The sequence below is a fragment of the Cupressus sempervirens genome, chromosome 1 (genome assembly GCF_028749045.1).
Source record: "Cupressus sempervirens isolate cs-2001-9-10 chromosome 1, ASM2874904v1, whole genome shotgun sequence".
NCBI lineage: Eukaryota > Viridiplantae > Streptophyta > Pinopsida > Cupressales > Cupressaceae > Cupressus > Cupressus sempervirens.
In genome coordinates, this window is record NC_143118.1 from 552,839,351 (window position 1) to 552,865,356 (window position 26,006).

General features: G+C 33.9%; 1 protein-coding gene across 2 annotated transcripts in view; it reads right to left on the minus strand.

Annotated features, from left to right (window-relative positions):
- Positions 1-4,596: 4,596 nt before the first annotated feature.
- LOC149578640 (NOL1/NOP2/sun family protein) overlaps positions 4,597-26,006 on the minus strand; it is a 193,613-nt gene continuing 172,203 nt past the window's right edge. For both annotated transcript variants that reach the window (XM_089830592.1, XM_089830599.1), the window contains one exon: positions 4,597-4,983. In XM_089830592.1, coding sequence (XP_089686718.1) covers positions 4,866-4,983 — 118 coding nt within the window. In that variant the 3' untranslated portion in view covers positions 4,597-4,865. The remainder of the gene's footprint in view (positions 4,984-26,006) is intronic.

The following is a 26,006-nucleotide window of genomic DNA, read 5'->3' on the forward strand; positions in this document are numbered from 1 at the left end:
CTGCTTAAGTTGAGAAGGAAAGGTAAAATTAGAGATCACCTCTATAACATCAAGAACTCCTTTATTTCCCTCTAACTTGGATTGATAACATGGGATTGACCAACATCTTCTAGTAGATCAATTTTGTAAGCATTGCTTCCATATTTGGCCAATATTTTACATGAAAAAATTCTTCTCATCTGTAACTTGCTAGGCACTCCTTTTTGAAGTCTCACTTTATTCAAATGCACCATTACTAGGTATCCTACTACATATTGCACATCCTCCTTTTCATCCACCTTGTCCTTGATCTTCTTGGTATTTTTGTCAAATTTTACTTAACTTTCTCATGAAACTCCTTCATGGATTGTACAAAATCCTCTGCATGTCCACTCATCCTTTCCATGCCTCCAAGGTCTCTAAGATTTAGTACACCTATGGGATGCAGGCCATACACTACTTCAAAGGGACTCTTCCATGTTGTCTTGTTTATTGTATCATTGTAGGAAAATTATGCTAGGTGAATGACTTAATCCCATGCTTGCCCATACTCCTTGGTCAAACATCTCAGGAGGTTACCCAATGTCCTATTGACAACTTTTGTCTACCCATATGTTTGGGGATGGTAAGTAGACCCAACTGATGAGTTGTTGCCTAACCTTATCCACAAAGTCTTCCAAAAGTGTCCCATGAACATTGTGTCCCTATCTGATACTATATTGACTAGTAGACCATGAATCTTAATCACCTCTTTGAAAAATAGATTAGCTATTTGACTAGCATCACGAGTCATCGTTCAAGAAATAAAATGGCTCATTTTGCTAAACCTATCAACTACAACATAGATGTTATCAAAATAATTATTTGTACTAGGTAATCCAATAATAAAATCCACACTTACACATTTCCATAGCCTATTGGGAATTGGAAAGGGTTGATAGAGCCCAATATTTAAAGAATTTAGTTTGGCTTTTTGACATATAGTGCACCGGTCAATGTACCTCCTTATGTCCTTATGCATCTTAGGCCAATAATAGAACCTTTGTACCAACTCTAAGGTCTTGTTCAATCCAAAGTGTCCACTCAAACTATCATTATGCTTTTCTTGGATCAAGTTCTCTTTTATTGACCCTCTTGGCACATATAACTATACACACCTAAAAAAGAGTCTGTGCAATGTAATGTCTGTATATTCATTGTGGAAATGATTATTGAAATCTTGACATACCTTCTAGGCTTCAATAAAGTTTTCACCCTCCTTAAAGTTTTCAATTTCTCGGCTTTTCAATTTCACTTCTTGGACTGTAAACAACCTTCTACTTAAAGCACTAACAACTTTATTGCATTTTCCTTTCTTGTGCTTAGTGGTGAATGCATAGGACTGCAAGTACTCTACCCCTTTAATATGCCTATGAGTCAACTTGTCCTGGGAATTAAGGAAACTGAGGGCTTGATTATTAGCATAAACAAAAAATTCCTTATGCAATAGGCAATGCCTCCACTTTCTTAAGGCTTGGACAAGAGCATATAACTCTAGGTCATAGGATGAGTACCTCTTCTTAGCTTCATTAATATTTTCACTGAAAAAATGCCACTGGTTTGTTGGTTTGGCTCAAGACTACCCCAACTATGATATTACTTGCATTACACTCTATGGTGAAGATTTTATCAAAACTTAGTAGCACTAACATAGGTTGTGTGGTCACCTTCTTCAAAAGTTCAAAACCCCTATCTTCCATCTCAATCTATTGGAACCTGGGTTTTACACCACCTTTCATGGTATCAAGTATATGAGCACAAATCTCATTGAAGTTTCTTACAAACTTCCTATAGAACTGAGCTAATCCATTAAAAATTCTCACCTCACTAGATGTCTTTGGAGTAGAGCAACTGAGCACTGATTTAACCTTTGAGGGGTCCATCTTCAAATCACCTTTTGAAATCACAAAGCCAAGGTAGACAAGCCCCTACTTCATAAACTCACATTTCTCCAAATTGATAATTGGTTGTTCATCATGTAACTTCCTTAACACAATCTCTAAATGCTTAAGATGCTCTTCTTTAGTTTTACTAAAAATCAAGATGTCATCTAGATAAGCAACTACAAATTTACCAATGTAATCCTTTAACACTTCATTCATGAGTTTCATGAATGTGTTAGTGGTGTTGGTGAGTCCAAATGACATAACAAGACATTCATAGAGCCCTTCAATGGTTTTGAATGCCATCTTCCGCTCACCCCTCTCCTTAATCCTAATTTGATGATAGCCACTTTTAAGGTCTATCTTGGTGAAATACCATTATTTTCCTATACGGTCCATTAGGTCCTCAATCCTAGGAATTGGAAACCTATATTTAATTGTGATTATATTTATAACCCTTGAATTGGTGCATAATATACATTTCCCCCCTTATTCGTGCCAAGACCATGTAAGTGCACATCGACTAATGCTCTTCCTAATAAGCCCATTGTCAAGGAGTTCTTGGACTCGTTTGGCCACCTCTTCATTTTCTTGTGGTGTCATTTTATAAGAAGATTTGTTAGGAAAGTAAGCCCCTAAAAGTAAGTAAATTTTAATACTGATGGCTAAAAGTAAGTAAATTTAATGACTGATGGCTCTCGGTGGTGGTAAAGTAGCAGGTGTCCCATCACCAATGATGTCTTTGAATTTATCCAACAAGGTTTGTACCTCTATAGGAATGTTTACCTTCTTATCTTTCTTATCTTCCTCAGCTTTTACAACTATATTAAACCCAACTCCTCCTCCCTCTTTGAGAGTGTCTAAGAATTCTTTTTATCCAACCAACAACACATTAGGGACAACAAACTTACCCTCTTCTCCATCTATTATAGACTATATATTGTAGGTGACATCATCCTTTGAAAGGAGTATGGCTTCTTTTCCCCATTATAGATTGATTTTCTATTGTACTTCCATGGCCTACCCAACAATAGGTAACATGCATCCATTAGAAAAACATCACACTATCTTATCCTTATAGCCTCCTATGGTGAACTCCACCCAAGCTTGTTCATTTACTAAAACTCATTGCCCTTTGTAAAGCCAAGTAACCCTATATGGGTTAGTATGTAGGCAACTTGCTCACTACCTCTTCTGAGATTATGTTATCTGTAGACCCTGAGTCTATAACCAACTTACATACTTTACTCATGATCTTGTACTTAACCTTGGATAAGGCCTTTCTTTGCATTGAATCTTCCTTCACATGTTCTTTTACTAGAATACTTCTAATAATGAGGTTCTCTTCTAGCTCTAAATCCAAATCCACCTCTGGTGACTTCACACTTATAGTGTCCTAGATATAATTTATTGTCCTATCCCCTCCTTGGGATGAAGTCTTTCCAGGGAATCTATCAGCAAGGTGCCCAAGTTGATGGCAATGATAACACTTCATTATGGAGAAATAGGACCCTCCCCCTGATCCTCTAGAGCTACTTCCATTACTTCTGCTAGACCCCCTTTCTTTGTAGCTTCTTCCCTATCAAATTGGCATAAGAGCTTAACAAAATTTGGGCTAGTGCTTTAGTGCATGTCAATAATTGAGTCAGTAGGTGAATCCATCATGATGACTAATGTGGAGTTGGCCAAGAAGGTAGAGGACTTGGAAGAGGAGAATAGATTCCTAAAGGAAAATATTAGTGAGTTAGAAACTAAGCTTGATGACATGGAAAATGAGACAAAGTGAGTGATAGTTAAGTCACTAAGAAAGAGGAAAAATGAAGACAAAAATAGCAACAAAGGATGAGGTGCCTGAACCAGACCTTGTATTGCAGGAACACTTCTTTAAGGAAATAAAGGATTTGGGAAGAAAAACACTAGGAGTACCCTTATTTAGTGGCAAGATGGAACTTGCTATGGTCATGGAGTGGATAGAGGGTCTAGAAAACTACTTTGAATGTGTAGGTGTGAGTAAGGCATAGAAGGTGAAGGTGGCCAAGTCAAGATTGAGAGGGTCTTCCTTAACATGGTGGAAGTGTATTCAAATAGATAAAGAGAAGGAAGGCAAGAATCTTAGTGCTACTTGGAAATGGATGGTTGCCAAGATCAAAGAAACTTACATACCTGAAGATTATGAGATCTAATTTCATAGAAAGAGGCAAAATTTGAGACAAAAGGATCTTGATGTTAACACATACACTAAAGAGTTTCAAAGAAGGTATTTGAGATCTAATATAGCCATTATTGATTGCTATAAATTAGAGAGTTTCTTTCTGTGAATTTGTCGCGCAATTAATCAATAGTTGGGTTATGAGAATGTAACATGAAATGTATTAAAAAAATTAGTAGCATCGTTGAAGAAGAATACCCCAAGGCAAAAAATTATATTTAAAGCGTTGAATTTTCTTTTTTCTTTTTGGATTTTTAAAGTATTTGTTCTACGTTTTATATTACAATTTAGATTTAATTTTTAGCTTTTATTCTACATTAAGAATAAATATAGTACAACTTAAATTAGGTGGTGAGAAACTCAAAAATATCTAACATCCACAATTAAATTACACTCACAAATTACATCCTAAACCTAAACAATTATAAACACAAACTTGCACCTACTTCATCCTCTTTCTAACACTCACACAAGGCAAGGACTAGCTCAATCAAAGCTCTTGCTATATGCATGTGTATGTGCTTTATAACATACTAAGATTACCTTACACATTTTCCCATTTATTGTGAATATTTATGACTTTAAAATGTTGAAAAGAGAGAAAAAGTGAACATTATAAATATTCCCAATTTATAATGTGTACAAAAAGTATCTTTAGTAGTCATTTGAACAATAGTGACTTGCTCAAAATGATATTCAAGTGAAATAGATTTTCCTCGACAAAAAATGATTATAGTGAGAAAGAAACGACGTCATTAATTGCTATTCTTCTCCTTGACCTTGAATTTTGCAATAAAGAAGCCAATTGTATCCAAACTACCAGAAGGGTCGAATCTTTGTACTAAATCTTGCTCTCCATCTCTAAGCCACTCCCTAGAATGTGCATGCATACAAATAAGTTCAATTTACAACGTTAAAATCTCAAGAGAAATAAAATATAAAAACAATGAATAATGCTACGCCTTAAAACTAATTCTATGTCCAAATACTAAAATGTAATAATTATTGGTTTATATTTAAAAATTGAGGGACTTTTCAAATGCAAAAATATAGAACCGTGACATAATTTAGAAATGATAATTTTATGTTGCTTTTTCTAAATTCTAGTAGTCTAATCACTTTTTCTATTGAGTTATATGAGTGAAAATTTGATTATTTTAAACATTGTTCTAATTCACAATACAATACTAATAAATCAAATTTCAATTTCTCCCAAAAGGCATTCTTGTGCTACACATATTTCAGATTTAACAAAATACATTTTCAGTGTGCAAAACATATAAAGACAAATTACTTAAGGCATATAACTTTATGTCCTAAATTGATCATTTTATTGGTTTTTTAACAAATTTCAAATTTCTTTTCTTTTTAAACACAAATATTTTTAAAATTAAAAATCTTGTAATATATTTTCAAGTATATATTATCCTTCTTATTAAAAAAAAGTTTAATAAATGTTAATTATATCAACTCAATGAGTAGAATACTAAAAGAATTAGTTTTAATTAATATGAAAAACTATGAACACATGCTTATCTTCTTCATGTCACATTTTCTCATAAATGAATAAACTAACAATCACATCTTAGTGTGCAATGGGTACATTGTAGAGGTGTAGAAAATCAATCGTTGAAAATTTTAGTCTATTTTTTGGATATATTTGTATAGCACATTGGTACACCATTTATCAAATGATGTTGTTTGTGTAACAAATGTCTCAATACAAAAGTGATAGCTTCAAATGAAGTATCCAAACATGATTTAAGGAATACCTCTCAAGTAGGAAGATAATTAGGGTTACCAAAATCCCCATGTTATGTTTACAATAGAGAGAGCAATACAAAGAGGGCTTGAGAGTATTGTAGATTATCTTACCAACCCATCAAGTACCAAAAAAACTACTTGTCATAAGAAGCCATAGGTCTTGTTTCTTGTACTAAATTATTTTGTGTTCCTACTATTATATTTATGATTATGTCTAATATCTAGTAAGAGAATGTTGTAAATTTGCATTAAATTTGTTACGATATCCTTATTAAGATGTCTCTAGATGTCTATAGTTTGTAAACAAATTCATAACAAACAAAAGAATTCATTAACAAATAATTAATTACTTCCAATTAAATTAATTGTCCCCTCAAATAAAGATTTTCCTATTAAGATGCCAAAATGAATGACTTTGCCCATGCCAAAGATAATTCTAAGTGAAATGTTTGGTGCTTTTAAGGGCTTTTGGGCATCAATGTTTTACAATGGTTTGTGCACTTTATAATTTTGGGGAAGACAAACATTTTCCAAGACAACCTTTAATAAAATTGAACAAACTATAAGCAAAAAATATTTTAAACCTAAATATAGTGTACTCAACTTTCTAGGGCAATCGCCCCTTTCAACTTTTCAGAGGTGTTTAGCATTCTTATTTTTTCAAAAATATCCTATATATTTATGTACCAATTGGAGCTGGCTATTCAGTCTTATGTGGATGTACCCCTTGACGCCTCCAAGTCCTTGGGACATTGGTGGCAACACTTAGGCGGGGGGGAATGCATCTCTATGAACATTGCAATATATTGCATTTAAGCAGTCATATTTTCAATTGTCTGTTTTAAGCAGTGCCATGACAATAAAAATTGTAAACAACTTCTGCATATTTTCAGCCATAGTTCACAGATTCCGACTCGGTGTGCATTCGGTAGGGTTGACTAAACTCAAGACTTAGCAAAAAATCTGCAAGATTTGCCAAAACTCAGCAGTTGGCAAAAAAAGAGATTTTTGGGGAGTTTTTCCTGGGTGGAGTTTTTGGAGAATCACGGGTCATTGAAACTTGGCCAGGGTGACTCGACTTGGTACTTGTCAAGACTCGGAGAGTCCAGGAACTATGCTTTCAACCTCTCCAGTAGCCACTATAAATGTTTTTTTTTCAGTTGTTAGCTATTACATACTGGTCCTCTTTTCCTGTAAAATAGTCTTATGTGAGATGGGTTTTAGCTTTTGAAACCTGCACTTACAATCGTCACATAATAGTTTGAAGTTTGAGATAATACCTACATTGACTTTACACCACATGCAGGCTTCCATTCAGCAGAATTCTAGTCATCTTCTCGAACGGGCACTAGAAACTGTGTAAACATTATCACTTTGCTTTTTCATATATATATATATATAGGTCTCTCCCCAAGTAAATCAAATTTTACATGGGGCCCCATCCACATAAGCTGTCCTTAGTTGCTCCTCTTTTGTGGGAAGATTCCAAAATTGGGATTTACCTTTCATGGAACAATTAAGAGGTAGCTCCTTCTATGGAGTCCCTTTCCATTTCCTCTTCTAGTTCTATCAACATCTTTGTGTTAATGTATGATTGTGTAATTTTGATTTGAAATCCACTAATTCCTTTTGTAGGTGAAGAGGTATTTCATAGATGGTTAACTTGTACCTATACCAATGAATATTGTGAAGTAAAACTGAGTTTAATGTGGCCATTAAGCATTTGTCAAGAGGTTAAGACATGAAGCTATTGTGTAAAAGGTCCAAGTACAAGCATCATCTCCATACTCTCAACATTTCAGCAACCATCCATCCTAAAATTCTTACCAACCAAAAGGGTAATGTATCATTATAGGATCCACTCAAAAATCTTTGCAACTTAGCAATGTCAAAAGGTAGATTATATTTTTTATTCCTTGTAATGAATTGCACATAACTAGAGAGAAAATAAAAAATTATTTAAATTAAAGAACATAACAACAGTCTTTAATTTAAAAAAAATATATCTTTTATTTATAATGTACATATTTAATTTCTGATATAGATATTTATTATTATTTTTCCATTGAAGTACCCAATGTAAATTAACTTGGATCGTGTCTGCAAATGCAATTATATTGCCATTTTTATCAATATTTTTCAAATGCAGAATTGGATCTCATATAAGTATGAGAGGAGACATGTCTCTTGAAGAGACATGTCTTCAAGGTTTAAACATCATCAGTTAGTGTAATAATATATATATATATATATATATATATATATATATATATATATATATATATATATATATATATATATATATATATATATATATATATATATATATATATTGTCTAACACTGATTTACCATCAACAATGAAACTCATGATCATATCAAATTGACTATAACTACAAACTTAACACTCCCTCTTAGTTAGGCAGGATTGATATAGAACATATTATGTTCTTGAGAATATGAAGAGATATCGTCTCAGTATGATATTCCTAGAATGACATATTTAAGGATATCAACATAAATCTATCAACACACACACATATATGTAATAACATATATTACATATGGAATTGGCTTCGATTTACAATGAGGCTAAATTTCTCAACACTTCTTCTTTAGCAAAGAGGGAATTGAAGCAAATTCTATAACTTTAGTATAAGTTTAAACATCACCTTAAGTGTGGCCTATAATAAATTTATGTTATGGTGTTTGGCAAGATCTAGCCTGAAGAACCATAACAATTAATTTCATAGTCTGGCAAAATTTGGCTCGAAGAACCATGATATCACTCACTCCAATACATTTTGGTATTGGGAGATAGGTCTACTATTGATAAGATCGTCACCTTACAATAATTACATTATGTTCATTATCATAACTTTCGGCACACCGGGATAACAACTTAATGTAGTCCATTATGATAACAGGTCTAGCTATTGATAAGATTGTCACCTTTCAATAGCTCCCCTCTAAATATATACATCAATAAAAGATTGTCACCTTTCATGACATAATCACAACAACATCATGTAGTAACTCACATGATATCCACCATGAACCAAGTCATAGGGTGGACCCACCATAGCTGCTACTAGAAGGTGGAACAAAGGGTTTTCACCTCATACTTCTCTCTCATAGAGGAAAGTGCATTATAAAGAATTTCTTGTAGAAATTCTCCTTATAGAGAAGATATCAGCCACAAAGGATTGCATCTCAACAAATTTCTCTCTGAACATCGATCTTGGGAAGTCAGGTCCTCTAGTTACTTCCTTAGAAACTCTCTTCACCCAAGGATGCCTATTGAACTCACTCTGAATTTGATATCAATTTTTTGGTGATAATTCATCACTTCCTCATGATATATGTAGGAGTAGGCCCATCAACATCATGTAGTTACCTACATGTATTTCTAGACTACCTCTGAGTATGAATCTTCTAAGCTCTTGTGTTGCCTTTGAAGAAGTGTCATACTCCCTCTTAATGTAGAAGAATCTCATAATTTCAATAATCAAAGATGAGAGCATTATTTTATCCATCTTGATCTTTAGGGTCTTTGGAGTTACTATCATTAGGTTGAGTCTTTACAATATTTGGTAGCATACCAACTTTCTTTTCTTGTAAGAACATTTCCAAACATAAAGGAAAAGAACAACGTAAATAACCTTTATAGTATGTATAGAAATTATAAATAAGAGAGATAAATGTCAAAAATAAGACTACTTATCTGCACATGAAGATACAAAAATTGTCTTTTTAGATTATTTGAGAATGGAACATATCCCCTCTAAATAAGGTTCAAGTAGAAATGGAACATTGACTATTATTTCCCCCACAATGTAAAATTTCCACTCATTCTTATATTGTATTTCTTCACAATGTTGTCACACAAGTCACATTGAACTTTAATGAGCACACGTTACTATAGTTGTATGTAGTGAGGGGTAACTATGTTTGCTAAGGGGTTTATCAAGGTATAGGGGTGATTGTTGAGTAGCATGAGTGTCTTCAGATGGTCAAGGACTCCGAATTTCAGTGTTTTGCTATAGTGAACTTACAAAAGCTCCAAAGTTAGGCATTTAATCTGAGTATTTAATTCCACTACAGCAGTATTCAAAGAAAGATTGTGGATGAATGCAAAGGGGAAGATCTAAAGGTTTTATGAATAATATTTGGACAAACTGTTTGTATCCTTGCTGCTGTCAAACATTGATTTCAGACAGGAATGTGCATCAGATATAAATATAGAAAGAGATTGAAAAGTGACATCTCATATTTGAATGAGATATAACCATAGAAAGAGGTTTTGGGGCAGGCAAAGGTTGTAAAGTGCGGATTCACCTAATAGGGTATAATAATTCAGAAGTAAATTTTGTAGATCAACTCAAAGAATATGTAGATCAAAGGAAAAAAAAAAATTGAATAGACATATTCTAGTTACAAGATGGTTAGAGAATTACAATCATGATGGAACTGATCGAAAGAGAGACTCTATCCTGACTTTAAAAAAAATCAAGTGCTCGACTTGAGATAGATTATGTAGTTATTGATACATGAATTTAAAAAGATTTCTTATAGGAGAAATGACACCATGAGAACCTTTAATAAGCATAAGGAACATATCTCAGGGACTATAATATAAGAATTCAGATTAACTATCACTTATGGTATTACTCGGATCAGATCTCAAATAGATAAACATATGAAGAATAGAAACATCAACTTGTACTAAATATAATCCTTTTCAATTCATATTATAGAGCCAAGTAAGAAGAAGAGGGAGATTGAGAGGGAGACTGACACACACAAACAAGGATCATCCCAAGAGGATTGAATATGAATATAATTCATCTACAAGTGGAAGTGAACTAGACTATTTTATGGTTCAAATTAATAATAATGAAGTATTTGGGAATTCTATATTGTGAGGGGTGAATGATTACCCTAACCAATGTTTCATACCCCATTGGAAGCATTTTCTTGGTTGATGTATATGGACCTTCATTAAAGCAACTTGTGTCAAGAACGTTGATGTGCAGATAAGTATTCATTATGTTTCATTATTATATTTACTTGCTTATCATTTATAATTCTACACATACTATAAGGGTTATTTGCCTTGATCTTTTCCTTTATGTTTTAGGATATTCTTACAGGAAATGAAGGTTTGTATTTTACATATGTTACCTAATATTGTGTAGACTCAATCTTATGATAGTAGCTTGAAAGAAGTTGTGAGGCTCTTGAAGCAAATATCTTTGATGATTGAGATTATGAGTATCCTTCTACATTAAGAGGGAGTATGACATTTCTTCAAATGCAATGCATGAGCTTCAAAGATTGATACTTAGAGGGAGTCTAAAAGTACATGTATGTGACTCCATGATTTTGATGGGCATACCCCTATATTCATCATGAGGAAATAACGACTTATCACTGAAGGTTGAAAGATTAATATCAAATTCAGAGAGAGTTTGAGAGGCATCCTTGGGCGAAGAGTCTCAAAGGGAGTAACTACAGGACCTGACTTCCAGGATCATTGTTTAGAGGGAGAAAGTTTGAGATGTAATCCTTTGTGGATGATATCTTTTCTATGAGGAGAAATTCTAAGTGAAATTCTTTGTAATGTGCTCTCCTCTATGAGAGAGAAGTCTGAGGTGAAAACCCTTGTTCACCCTCTTGTAGTAGCTATGGTGGATCCACTCTCTGACTTGGTTCATGGTGGATATCATGCAAGTTAATACATGATGTTGTTGTAATTATGTCATGAAAGGTGACGATCTTATCAATAGCTGGACCTGTTATCATAACAGACTACATTAAGTTGCTATCCCGGAGTGCCGGAAGTTATGATAATGAATAGAAGGTAACTATTAAAAGGTGACGATTTTATCAATAGTTGACCTCTCCTAACACCAAAATGCGTTGGAGCAAGTGTTATCTTGGTTCTTCGAGCCGAATTTTGCCGAACACCTTGATAACCAACTTATCATGGTTCTTCGGGCTGGATTTTACCGGATACCTTGATAACCAACTTATCATGGTTCTTCGGGCTAGATTTTGCCAGACACCTTGATAATCAACTCATCATGGTTCTTTAAGCCGGATTTTGCCAAATACCATGAAAATCAATTTGTTATGGTTCTTCAGGCTGGATTTTGTCGGACACCATAACTCAAATCTATCATAGACCACACTTAAGGTGGTATTCAAATCTTGTATTGCTAAAATTCTCTCCTTGCTAAAGAGGGAGTGTTGAGAAATTTAGCCTCATAGTGAATTGAAGCAAATTCCATATGTAATATATATATTTGTGTTGATATCTTATATATGTCATTCCAGGAATATCATACTGAGTCAATATCTCTTCATATACTTGAGAGCACAAGGTGTTCTACAAATCCTCCCTAGCTAAGAGGGAGTGTTAAAGTTGTAGCTTTAGTTGGATAAATTCGATCTGAGATACATTGTTATTATTGGTAAATCAGCGGTTTCTATATATATGTGTATTCAAGTAATAATAATTAAGTATGTGGGAATCTACATTGTTTGGGGTGAATGATTAACTTAACCAATGTTTCATACCCCATTGGAGGCATTTTCTTGGTTGATGTATATGGACCTTCATTGGAGCAACTTGTATCAAGAATGTTAATGTGTAGATAAGTATTCATTATCTTTGATTATTATATTTACTTGCTTATTATTTACAAATCTACATATACTATAAGGGTTATTTGCCTTGATCTTTTCCTTTATGTTTGATGATATTCTTATAGGAAAAGAAGGTTGGTACTTTACATATGCTACCTAATATGAATATAATTCATCTATAAGTGGAAGTGGACTAGACTATTTTATGGTCCAAATTAATAATAATGAAGTATGTGGGAATTCTACATTGTGAGGGGTGAATGATTACCTTAACCAATGTTTCATACCCCATTGGAGGCATTTTCTTGGTTGATGTATATGGACTAAAACATGTTGTGATGGAATCTTCAGTGATCGATAAATTGTAACAATCAAGAGGACTGTAATTCATGCAACTATGTGATTTTAATGGGCCTACCCCTTGTGTACATCATAAGAAAGTGGTGACTTTAATTGAACCATCTACGATAAATGATAAATGAAACTTGACGTATGAGTTGTAGAGTCATTCAAGTGGCACAATCATACTCAATCAAGATATTGGCGTATTGTGGACAAGTTTGTGTTCACTTATACTATTATGCTAAAAATAAATGTTTGGGCCTTCAATGGACGAAAAGAGCAAGTTGGAACTTAGAAAGGAGTTGTCATATTTGAGACAAAATTGTTCAACATTATAATTACATTTGTAGACACAGTCCAAGTTAATTTACATGGCATCAGAGCCAATTGCAAATGTAAGAATACATATGAAAAGGAGAGGTGATGAATGGCATTTAGATGGGCTGAAAGGCATTGGTTCAAATAGACTATAAGCAATAAGAATGTCTGAGAATATTTATAATGTACATAACATTATTAATCCAAAGTAGATACCGTCAAGCAATGTCCTGATAAAAAGGGGTTTGGAAACGTAAAACAAAGGTTGAATTCATGTTTACACTGAGACTCATAGAGGGCATTTTTTACTATATTAGGTGGACTTGTTTGTGTGACAAGGAGACCAAAAATTGCAAATTTGAAGGTCTTGTGTACAATTAAACTGGAATGGGATTGCCACTTTGGAAGCCCGAGCCTTTGGAGTTTCATGATAAAACAATGCTTGAATGATAAGCAATTTGTTTGGAATGGGTAGAAGCATTTTTCAAGCCCCAAAAGATTCAACAAAAGTACGCAAACCCAAGACCAACCTCAACACGTGTTGAAAGTGACATAAATAAGTTTGAGCAGACGAAACATAATAAAAGACCCCTGAAAGATATTACTTAACACACCAAAGGGGAATGATAAACTATTGTATCCTATACCACGTATGGATGAGACCCACCATTGGTGAATGATAACATAAGCATCGAAAGAAATAGAAAAGACAGATGCAGTATAAGTGCTTTGCAATAATCTGTGGTATTACACAGAATAGGCTTTGTAGAAGTCAGCAATAGTCAAAAGAACTATACATGCAAATATTACTCTCACCGTGAGTAGCTAGGCAAATGTGAAGACATAAAACAAATGTTTTGAAACAATAACTTATCTTGAGATTATCAAGAGCATCATTACAGTTATTAATAGGCATGCTCTTCGAATGAGAATGTAGGAGAACAGAGAAAAGAAATATACATTAAAGCATTAATGAGAAGACAAAGGAAGAATCATACATGGAGGAGGGACCTACTATCAATGAAGATGTGACATTCGCACATTATAAAACAATCACATAATAGAGAGGAAAAGAAGAAAGTACAAACTGATTCCTTGTCAGCATCTGATATAAAAGAGACAATAGTCACCAATCGGGAAGGATCCAATATGATTCTGGTGCAAAGTTGAAGATTCCATTAATTAGCGCACTGACCAATGTTTTTGATGGATGCAGGCACATCTTTATAAGGAAATAGAGGCATCGGGTCCCAACCCAGATTAAGACCATCGTTAATACAAGAACATGGATGAGGTTCTTAAGGAAGTAGAGGCATCAACTACAAACCTGATATTAGGTAAGTAATAAAGAAAGATTTATTGGTGATGCTCATTCTATGGTCCTCCATATGCTTAATAAAATATTATGTGAGACATTATAATTACAAGTATTTGGTGGTAATAAATTATATATATAGATGAATACACCTATAAAACATTGTAATTTCTTAAATAAAGATCAGTTATATAAATAATATTTATTTAAGAAATAATTGATATTTTATGAGATCAATATAATATCTTAGAAGAAGAGTGAAAGAAATTTAGTGTTATATGTAAATTACCACATTAGCAATGACAAAGACAATCAAGGATGTTGATGTCCAAATAAGTATTCATAAAAGAGGTTCATTGTAAAAATATACAAAGTAAAGATGAAGTATAGTTATATTCTGACTTTTATACATCACTAAGTATTTTTGTTATGGCATAAGTTAAAATACTAACATTCTTATTTGTATTTCTATATGTACTATAAGAATTATTTGCCTTGATCTTTTCCACCAAGAATGTTATTACAGAAAGAGGAAGATTAAGATTAAGAGGGAGCCAGACATTTGACATTTAATTAGTTGCAACCTTGAAAGAGAGGGAGCAGATAGAGGATATGGTTTCATCAAACTTCAGTGATCTTGATCATATTGATTCAGAGGAGGTAAACCATGTTGTGATGGAATCATCACTGATCGATAAATTGTAACAGTCAAGAGGACTGTAGTTCATGCAACTATGTGATTTTAATGGGCCTACCCTTTGTGTACATCATAAGAAAGTTGTGACTTTAATTGAATCATCTACGATAAATGATAAATGAAACTTGACGTATGACTTGTAGAGTGATTCAAGTGGCACAATCATACTCAATCAAGATATTGGTGTATTGTGGACAAGTTTGTGTTCACTTATACTATTAAGCTAAAAATGAATGTTTGGGCTTTCAATGGATGAAAAGAGCAAGTTGGAACTTAGAAAGGAGTTGTCATATTTGAGACAAAATTGTTCAACAATATAATTACATTTGTAGACACGATCCAAGTTAATTTACACCCAACCCCCTCTTTTTTTGTTGATATACTAGTGTACAATACCTAAATACCAAATTCTGATTCTGACACTGATTAGGCAACTTAGTAATAGGGCATTTGAATATCCACAAACATAACAAAACAATTACAGACAATACCAGTCTTTTCTAATCTGTACTCTCCAATATATTATTTCACAAATCTATTTCTCTCATTTTGCATTACTAGGTAGATCTATGGTTTAAGATGTCCGCAAATATAGATTTTCTTAATCTCCTGTTATTTCATCTCCTAACAATCTACTAATAACTCTGATGTACTGCAGCTCTTATCCAGTGAACAAGTATATTGTTCATTTATTGAACTAAATACAATATGAATATACATCTCCTTCCTTGGTGGGAGTTGATCCAACATTTGTTCAGAATAAATAATTTTGTATGATAATATTAACAAATGGCGTATAAAAAGTGGTAGCTAATTCTTAGCATAATGAAGAATTAGAAAACAGTCGGTCTAATATTTGATTGCCTTCTACAAGCAAGGAGGAGAACGAAAAATGATTTTACCAGTGCAAAGGTGAATGATGGAAAACAGAGCTGCAGACTTTCAGCTAAAACATAGAGAGGTGGATTCTGAAGCTCCCAGACAGTTTGCATCTGTTAACAGTTTCTTCTAAAACTCTCACTATCAATGGAATCAATTTTAATCAGTTCTGCAATGAATGATCAAGAATATCTGGACTTGCTTTTGAGATCTGGCGTAGGTTTTGAACTATTTCTTTTTTTTATGCCACAAATATTTGGAGCTTCTACCAGGCAATTGTATGCTTTTGATGGCTTGAGGTAAGGACCATCTTAGAGACTTCTTTAGTTTATACAGGCTATATATTTTTCTTAAGTGAGCAGAAGAAAACGAATGAGAAGAAAAAAAGACAAAACACAAAAAAATAAGATATATTGTGTGTAATAACCCCAACTGGTTATAACTTCATCAAACACCAAATTCTTTTATAATTCAATTGTTTGACATTTCGTCAAACACTTTGCAAGCAAGCTCTGATACCACTGTCATAACCCTGGTAGGCTCACACTACAGATTAAATGAAGACCATCCTACTCACTTGAAATTAATCTTGCAATTTTGCAATTCCTTCAGAATATAATATAATTTATAGTTTGTAGTTTGCAACAATGCCAATGAATAGCAAATGTAGAAATCACAGATAAGAGTTTCTAGGAAATAATTCAAATCATAAATTTATTATTAATTCCCACTTACATATCAGTGACATACATGACGCAAATATATTTCAAATGCCAATCTACTGGGAAATTCAGACATCTAGAATGCAGATTACAAACACCAATTTGTAGATCCAAAAACCACTCATCAACAAAGGAAACTCATGCCCAACGGATGTAGAAAAATGGCTTTACCACAACACTGAAATATAGATGTCTATATGCAGAATTTCAAACCTCCTTGTGACAAATAAATCCACCATAAATTCTCAGCATGCAATAACCTCCGAGCCATAGTTATTACAATAGGAAGAATGTTCAATTCGATACTATCATACTCAGATTCAAATCTACTATACCTCAGCAGCAGACGAGATGCACAACTCAGAAATTCAAAACCCTCCTAGGAAATATCAAGCAATAAATAGTATCTCCCAACCACAGTATAAACAACAAGAGAGATTAATAATAATTTCAGAACTTTAATCCACAATACCTCAGCTATGGATTAAATGCACAACCTAACTTCGAAACTCTTATACTTCAGCAAGGGCAACAAAATTTAGAACTTCAGAAAAAGCCACAAAGGCATCAAAAGCAAATAAAATATCCAAGCATACTTTCCTCAATAGATGGACTTGTATTTATAATGTCCAGATTCTTTTTTGTTGTCAAAATGTAACTTCACTCAAGAAGCTTCACCACACAACATTAATTAGAAGCATCCATTAAATTCTCTCACTTGACTTGGCTTAACTAATTAATAAATGACTCTTTCCAAAGATAACTCAACCTTCAACTTAAGTGAAATTATAAAGTTAAATTATAACTTTATAATAGGTCATTTAATTATTTAACAATAATTTGACCACTAAAAATATAATAACTCCCAAAATACTCATCATTTAAATATGTCGTCTGAAATAAGAGTCATACCTATTATTGCTCCATGTGACCAAATTCACTTTCCAAAAATAGAAAGGGTCCATCTTGATCAACACCAACTTACCACAAATAGTAAGTACACAAAACTAAGCCCAAACGAAGTCCAATCTGAGCCAAACGAAGACCGACCTGTAACTTACTGAATTGTGGAGAAGATAAAACCCTCCCAAGCCAAGTTACTGCTTCAAAAGACCCTCTATCCACAATAATTAGCCTACGAGGAACACAATAATAGGCTAATCCTTGAAACTCTGATATTGACAAAAATGGGGACATTACATTGCGATAAGTGTAACCACTACACCTCTTTTAGGTGCAAGTTTTAGTTATTTTGTTATTAATTATTCTTTAACTATATTCACTAATATATAATATTAAATTGATTGATATTATATTAATATTATACTTAATCTAATAATATATCATTATAAATTATATTTAATTAATTAATTTAATATTATTAATTTTAATACTTTAATTTTATTATCATTATTTATTAGTATTTAATTATTATTAGAATTCTATTTGGAACATGGTCATGATATTAAGCGCCAAATCCATACAAAATTCGGTAGCTATATAGAGGAATCAAATCTTGGAAAGGAGTCTTATTTAGTAGTTTTCGCAGATTGGAATTGATATAAATGTGAGATTTTATGTAACATTAAGCCTATGGATGCTTCTCACATTTTGTTGGGAAGGCATTGGCCATTTGATAGAAAGGTTGTACATGATGGTAGGGTGAATATCTACTCTATTACAATGAGTGGAAAGGAATATCCATTTGAGTCCATCGAAGGGCAAAGAGGAAGAAGTGGGTAGTAATCCTAACGGCTCTTTATCTCAAGTTATAGACATGAAAGAAAAAGCTTGTTTTGCTTTTATTCTCAAACCTACAAAAGTTGGGACGATGGGTAAAATGGAAAAAAATCCACATAAATTAAAGGATTCATTAGAGGAAAATATACTCTATAGGGATTTATTTGTTTTCACCAATGAGAAGCAACAATCACCACATGGATTTAATTCCTTGATCAAGCTTGCCAAGCAAGGTAATATTAAGGATGACACTTGTGAAAAATGAGGAGGTGAAGGTACAAGTCCGAGAGCTGTTGGAGATTGAATCCATTTGCAATACCAACCATACTAGCACCAAGAAGGATAGAGAATGATGTATACATCCATGGATTCACAAACCATCAATAAGATAATAATATATAAGAACTATATTATCACAAATGACCAATTTAAGGATTGCTTTAGTGGAGCCAAGTATTTTGTGAAAGTTGATTTGAAAAGTAGATACTACCAAAACAATATTAGAGGTAGGGATAAGAGGAAAATGACATTGAAGACATCATGGGTTATACAAGTGGACTTTTATGTAGAATGGATTGACAAATGGATCAAGCACATTTATGGGACTAATGAACGAGTGCTGAAACCATTTCTTGTTAAGTTCATGATTGTTTATTTTGACGATATCTTAATATTTTATAAAATTAATGAACACCCAGTGCACCTATGGTTTTGGTTTTAGAATGATTTAAAGAATAGTAGTAGTTAGTTGAAAAAGTGAAGTTTCATGGAGTTGTGTACTTTTGTTTGTGAAGGTTTGGAGGACCTTAAAAATGTAAGAGCTATTATGAATTGGTTATTGCCAAGGAACACATTTTTGTTAGAAAGTAAAGTGAACCAAGAACTTTGCGCGATCAACCATGCCATCATTGTCATGTCTTCTTCCTCTATCTAACTGCACTTGACCAGATTCTATCCCTGTTAGGAGATATAATCTAATTACCAGAAACCACTTCTCAGGAACTCTGCCAGAACTCAGTATTCAATAAATCTTGAATAAATGTCACTAGTCTTTGACTTTTTGCATGTGCACTTAACTACATCATCATGACACTCTGTAGAATATGTCCTCAACTGTGCTTGAACTCATCTTCAATCTTCGAACCACACGATCTCAAACTCTGTCTGCTACTTTGCCATTCTTCACAGAATAACTGGTATGTTGACATCAATAACAAACATTGCCAAGAATGCAACATATAATCATATTAACAATCTACCAAATGCTCCAACAGTGCTAGGATACCCTCCCATAGGAAAATCATCAACATTCATGCTAACAATCTCCCTCTTTGGCATTGCTGGCAACATAGGTGAAAAACATCTAATTTCCATGAATACCAAACATATAACTCTATTGCTGTACAATTTCTTTTCAAATCCTCTTCATCAATCAAATCTGAATCTTAGGAATAACTATCCATCAGTGCTACTCCCCCATAGAGATACTTCCCCCATTGACATCAATATTCTCTCTATTGAATGTTTTTCATGTACACATCTTCTCCCCCATTTCAATGTACCATGAGATGTTTTTCATGTATATTTTCTCCCCCATTGACATCAATGACAAAGGCATCATTATGTCAATTTTGCTGCAAAAATGTCTTCAACAAGCGCAAGTGTCCAAAGACATTGTTAAATACCAGCTACCAAGAGTCCATTATGACTTAGCTCAATCATAGATACTCCCCCATAGAGGAACCATCAAGCATCCAGTCCAAATATATAATAGTGCTCTGTACCACTGGATTGATGCAATCTCTGCATCATTTAATTAGAAGTACATAGGGCACGATGCCAAGCATACCTCTCAAGTACTCAAATGTATCCTTCAACAAAGGATTTGTAAATATATCTGCTATTTGCTCCTTTGTACTGATATACTCTAGTCTAATCTCTTTTTTCTACAACTTTCTCTCTCAAAACATGATACTTAATAGATATGTTCTTTGTCTTAAAATGTAACACGGGATTCTTAGACATAATCATTGTACTTGTGTTATCACAATGTATGATAACAGGCTCTATAAATTCAACTCCAATGTCCTTCAACATCTGCTTCATCCACATGATTTGATTGCAATTATTCGTTGCTGCTACATAATCTACTTCTGTTGTACTTTGTGAAATACAATCTTCTTTCTTGCTTGGCCAAGAAACCAATCTTCCTCCTAAGAAAAATGCTCCACCACTTGTACTCTTTTTGTCATCCATACTGCCTTCCCAATCCACATCAGTACATGCACATAAGGTAAACTCATTTGATCTGTCCTACCATAACCCAAAATCAGATGTGCCCTTCAAATATATGAAATTCCTCTTTACTGTTGCATAATGTGATTTGTTAGGATCAATTTGAAATCTCAGAATAATGCCAACTATATTAGCTATATCCGATCTTGTATGAGTCAAATATTGCAAACCTCCAATCATAGATTTGTACTTCTTCTGCTCAATAGTAGGTGTCTCATCTTTGCTAGATAACTTATGACTAATTATCATAGGTGTACCAACAGGTTTACAACTTTCCAAACCAAATCTTTTCAACAAGTCTTTCAAATTCTTAGCCTATGTTAAGAAAATACCATCACTATTCTACACAATCTGCAAACCCTAAAATACTTCATGTCACCAATCATGCTCATCTCAAATTCCTTTTTCATTTCACTAGCAAATTCCTCACTAGCTTCATCATCACCTCCAAAGATTATGTTGTCCACAAATACTTCAACGATCAGTAAGCCATTCTCAATTTCCTTTAGATACAGGTTATACTATCTGCAGTACCTTTAGTAAATCCCAATTTTGCCAAATATTTATCCAACCTCGCATACTAGGCTCTAGGTGCTTGTTTCAATCTATACAATGCTTTCTTCAATTTACAGACCATATCTCCTTTTGTCAAAGGAAAACCTTCAGGTTGCTCAATGTAAACTTCTTCAAGTTCTCCATTCAGAAATGCTGACTTCACATCCATGTGATACACTTTGAATTTCTTGTTAGCCACATATGCCAAAAACATTCTAACTGCTTCTCTTCAAAATGTCTTTGAGACATTGTTCTCAAACATCATAGCTCTTGTGGCCTCTGTTATTGATCTATAACTCATTCGAAGTAAACTCCCCACCTCTATCAGATCTTAAACACTTAATCTTTAATCTAGATTCATTTTCAACTCTGTTCTTAAACACCTTAAACTTCTCAAATTCTTCAGATTTCTCTCTAAGAAATGCTACCCACATCATCCTAGTAAAATCATCAACAAGAATCATGAAGTACCTTTCACCATAGAACATTCTTGTCTTTGTAGGACCACTCAAGTTTGTGTGTACTATCTCCAACTTCACTAATGTAGAAAACTTCTTGCTTGGAAAAGAACTTTTCTTCTACTTTGCCATAGCACATTCCTTGCATACCATGTTGATAGGCTTCACTACTTTAGGCAAATTTCTAACAGCAAGTGTAGTGCTCACTTTCACAATGTTATCAAAATTTATATGACAAAACCTCTTGTGCCATAACCAACAATCATCAACTTTAGCAACCGAGCATGTCATCTCTGTAGGATTTAACTAAAAAACATTACCTCTTGATCTTGTGCTAGTATCAATCATCTTACCATTTTTTTTATCCTTGATAATACATGTCTTCTCTGTGAATTACAACTAATATCTCTTGTCAACTAACTATCCAATGCTCAAAAGATTATGTGTCAGACCATCAACAAAATAGACATCATCAGTGTTAGTTTTACCATCAATAGTTATAGATCATATTCCCTTTATATGACAAGTTGCATTGTTTCCAACTCTGACAATTCCTCCATCACAACTGTTGAACTCAACAAATTTATTCATATCACCAATCATATGATGTGAACAACCACTATCTATGATCCAATCAGATTTCATCTTTTCAACTTAAGAAACTAATGCCTTTTCTTCTCTAATTTATTCTTTTTCAAGACTTTCTTCCTTAATTGCAACAAATCCTAGTTCATCACTCTCATTATCACTTACACTCAAGAATCTTTCCACACTAGCTTCCAAATCTTCATCATTTGCATAAAGACATTCTCTAGTCTTTCTAGGCTTGAAAATTCTCTTATACTTCTTTACTCTCTTAGGACACTTAGAAGCATAATGACCACATTCATTGCAAGTCCAAAATTTAAAGATTTTCTTACCTTTAGGTTCTCTTCTTAGAAGTAGGGCAATTCTTTTTTCAATCTTTCTGTCTACTTCTGTTGTACTAGCATAATCTCCTCTAGTGCTCGCACTCCTTGATAATGTAGGTCAATCATTGTGTTGGACATTGTATGATGTAACTATGGCAATTATATTATCGGGCCTCCGTTAAATGGTTTTATAGTCCTTAATATTAATCTAACATATCAGGCATTGGAAAGTAACATGAGTGATCAAATAGAACATATTTCACCGATCCCATAACATGTCATGTGGAGGTGGTGAACCAAATCGGGTGCATGGGATATATCAGCATGTTTTATCAAAACCCTTGGTTATCTGCCAAATGGATGGGTTGCATGACGGGTTGTGCAATTTGACATGAAATGGTAAAGGTGTAAAGTCACACCCCTTTATTTTATAAGATATCAAAGAGAATTAGAACCCTCTCTTGGAAAACATATATCATATTAAATGTTATTACAAAGTGGGGGCTCTAACTATAAGAATTATATATTATACTAAGATAATATATTATAGAGAATTAAATTTATAAATCTAACCCAATTTTAACATAATAAAAATAATTATAATTCGAGGAGGACATCCAAAGGAGAGCAGTTCGGAGAATAATATATTTTTCTCAAAGGCAACAATGAAAAGTTATGACTCAATTTTAATGAAAGGTCGTACCCTTTCACCAATAAAATATAAAGATCTCATTCCCAACAAGTAAGGAACAACAATAAAAGAGTATTAATTAGATTTTGAGATAGACCATACTCAGAAGAATTCAATTTCATAAGAGATAAACTTGATATAAGAAATCAAGCTTCAAATATTTATCTGACTTGTTTCAACTTATTCGAGGAAGAGTTACATCTCTAACTTAATTTTTTCTCTTGTTTCATTGTGAATTTGTGAATAAAGAGAAAAGTATAAGGTGATCCCAAAAGGGGACATTGAAAGATCCCTGATGGATCTCTTTTGCTGATCTGCTGTAATTTTATATTTTTAAATTTGTTTTCCCTGTTTATTAAAATTTTCTTGCAGAACTAGACAGAAGTTGCAGAAGGGGTTGATTGTTTTATATTTTTGATGATTTTTCAATAAGTAATAACAAAAGTACAATAACATGAACCAGTTCTGAAAATGTATTCCAAATACATTTAAAGCAAAGTCATTTCAAGCAGATTTTTTGAATATATGCCTAATATGTAACCATATTAAGATTTACAATAATATCCAGATGATTACAACAAAGAATAAAGCTAGCCTGAAGGCGTGAAGGTGAAATATGAGACCAGAAGGAAGCCACGGCCGAAATCCAGCTGTCAAATGCTGCATGTGGGAAAGAATATGGCTGCCAGGCGCAGCCGTATAGCTGCAAAGTGCCCAGACGTGGGTAAAATGCCCAAACCCCAGCTAAAACTCTGACTTAGTACTTCGTTCTCTAGAAGAACAATGCACAATCTCCAAGATGCTTCTGACTACAAGAATCCAAACCACTGTTTTGGGGGCTACGTCCCAAACAGGCAAAGCAAGTGGGGTTGGCGTCCCAAATGTTGAAAGCTCAATCAGAGCCCAAAACACAAATCCAAGATGTAATATGTCAATAATACCTTCGAACTTTGTCTTTACGTCCTTATAACCCACCAAACTTAGCTCGAACCCTAAAAGTGTCCCCATGTGGCATTGGGTTATAAAATAATATATTTCTCATTTTTAAAGTGGTCAAGTATCCAAAAAATGACCTTTTTCCCAATAGAAAGAAATTTGTTCACCGAAATGCTCTCAGTCAAAAGAGAAATATTTAGAAAAGTTCAAGACCTTTCCAATGAGCTATTACACCAAGGGATATTCACCCAGATGAGGCCAAAAAACCCTTTATTACTCCAAAATGGCTATAACTTTGCCTTATTTAAATTATTAAAATGCTTAGGAGAATATTTAAATATATTAAAATATTTTCCAAATAGCGAACTGATAGCCAAAACACCTCTACAAGGTGAAATTGAACTCGTCACCTCTTGTGATTGATGCTGAATACTCTGAAATAACTAACAGTCTCATCCCTCAAAATTAGGGATACTCCTAAAAAATAGGAACGTCTTAGAATCTCCCGAAACTGAAACCATAGAATGATCTTGTAGAGACTCAAGACTATAACCCATCTCCACCTCCTAAAATGTAGGAAACTCCTCCTACAATTAAGGCATTGCTCTCAATTGCCCTCCTACTGTCTGAAACTCCAGATCCGAACATTGTATACCTTGACGAAGTCTCTAAACACCACTGCCACCCTACGAGATTCCCTGATAGGCTAACTCTATCATCTCTGATGTCCACTCTAGGAAGGGGACATGACAATCCTCCCTTCCCGTAGATTGCTTGTCCACAAGCAATGAACAAACTCCTATTGCACCACTCTGATATACACTCCTAGGTGTGTGAAATGAAGCAACACATCAAGGATCACCCAATCAAATGCACTGCATAGGATAATACCAAGATCCCACACTGGATGAGAGTGTTCCCACAACCAAGGTGGTAACATACTAGAATCCCTGTGAGACAAGGCGTCAAACAAAACAACACTCGGATTCCAACACCATCTGAACCAACACCCATCCATCAAGTATAAACAGGGATAACTGAAAACCTCTATCATGACATATCTCTCCGCAACCACTGTGATACCACCTCGAAAGTAATAATCATCCAAAGCATCATGTCTGCTAATACCCACATCATCTTGTAACCATGATCTCGAATGAAGTCTCTGTGATATAGATGTGATAGTCCATGTGGGAAACTGCTTGACATAATGTTGGATCGTTTGCTGGTCCCACCAACCAATCCTCCCAAATTGCCGAGTCAGATGCCTATAGTCAATAACTCTATCCTCTGAAGATGGGAGCGCACAAACGCAACACGGATAGTATAAGTCCTGCTTCAATATCCCCATAGCCTTATGAAGAGCATGGAAATCTGCCATGGAAAATCCTTCACTATCCTGCTCATCAGTCATAAGAGCACTCCAACTGAGTGTAGATAACATCTGTTGAGTGACATCAAAGTGCTCAACCACTATGTCTACCCTCCTGTCATCAACCCTGAGTTGTCTAATCAAGCGATGAGGAGTCTGAAAATGATAGTTCTCAGGCATGTGTACTACCTCTGAATCTGCGCTATGGTAGAGTATTGTGTCAAAGTCATATACATCGTTGTAAGGAGTAT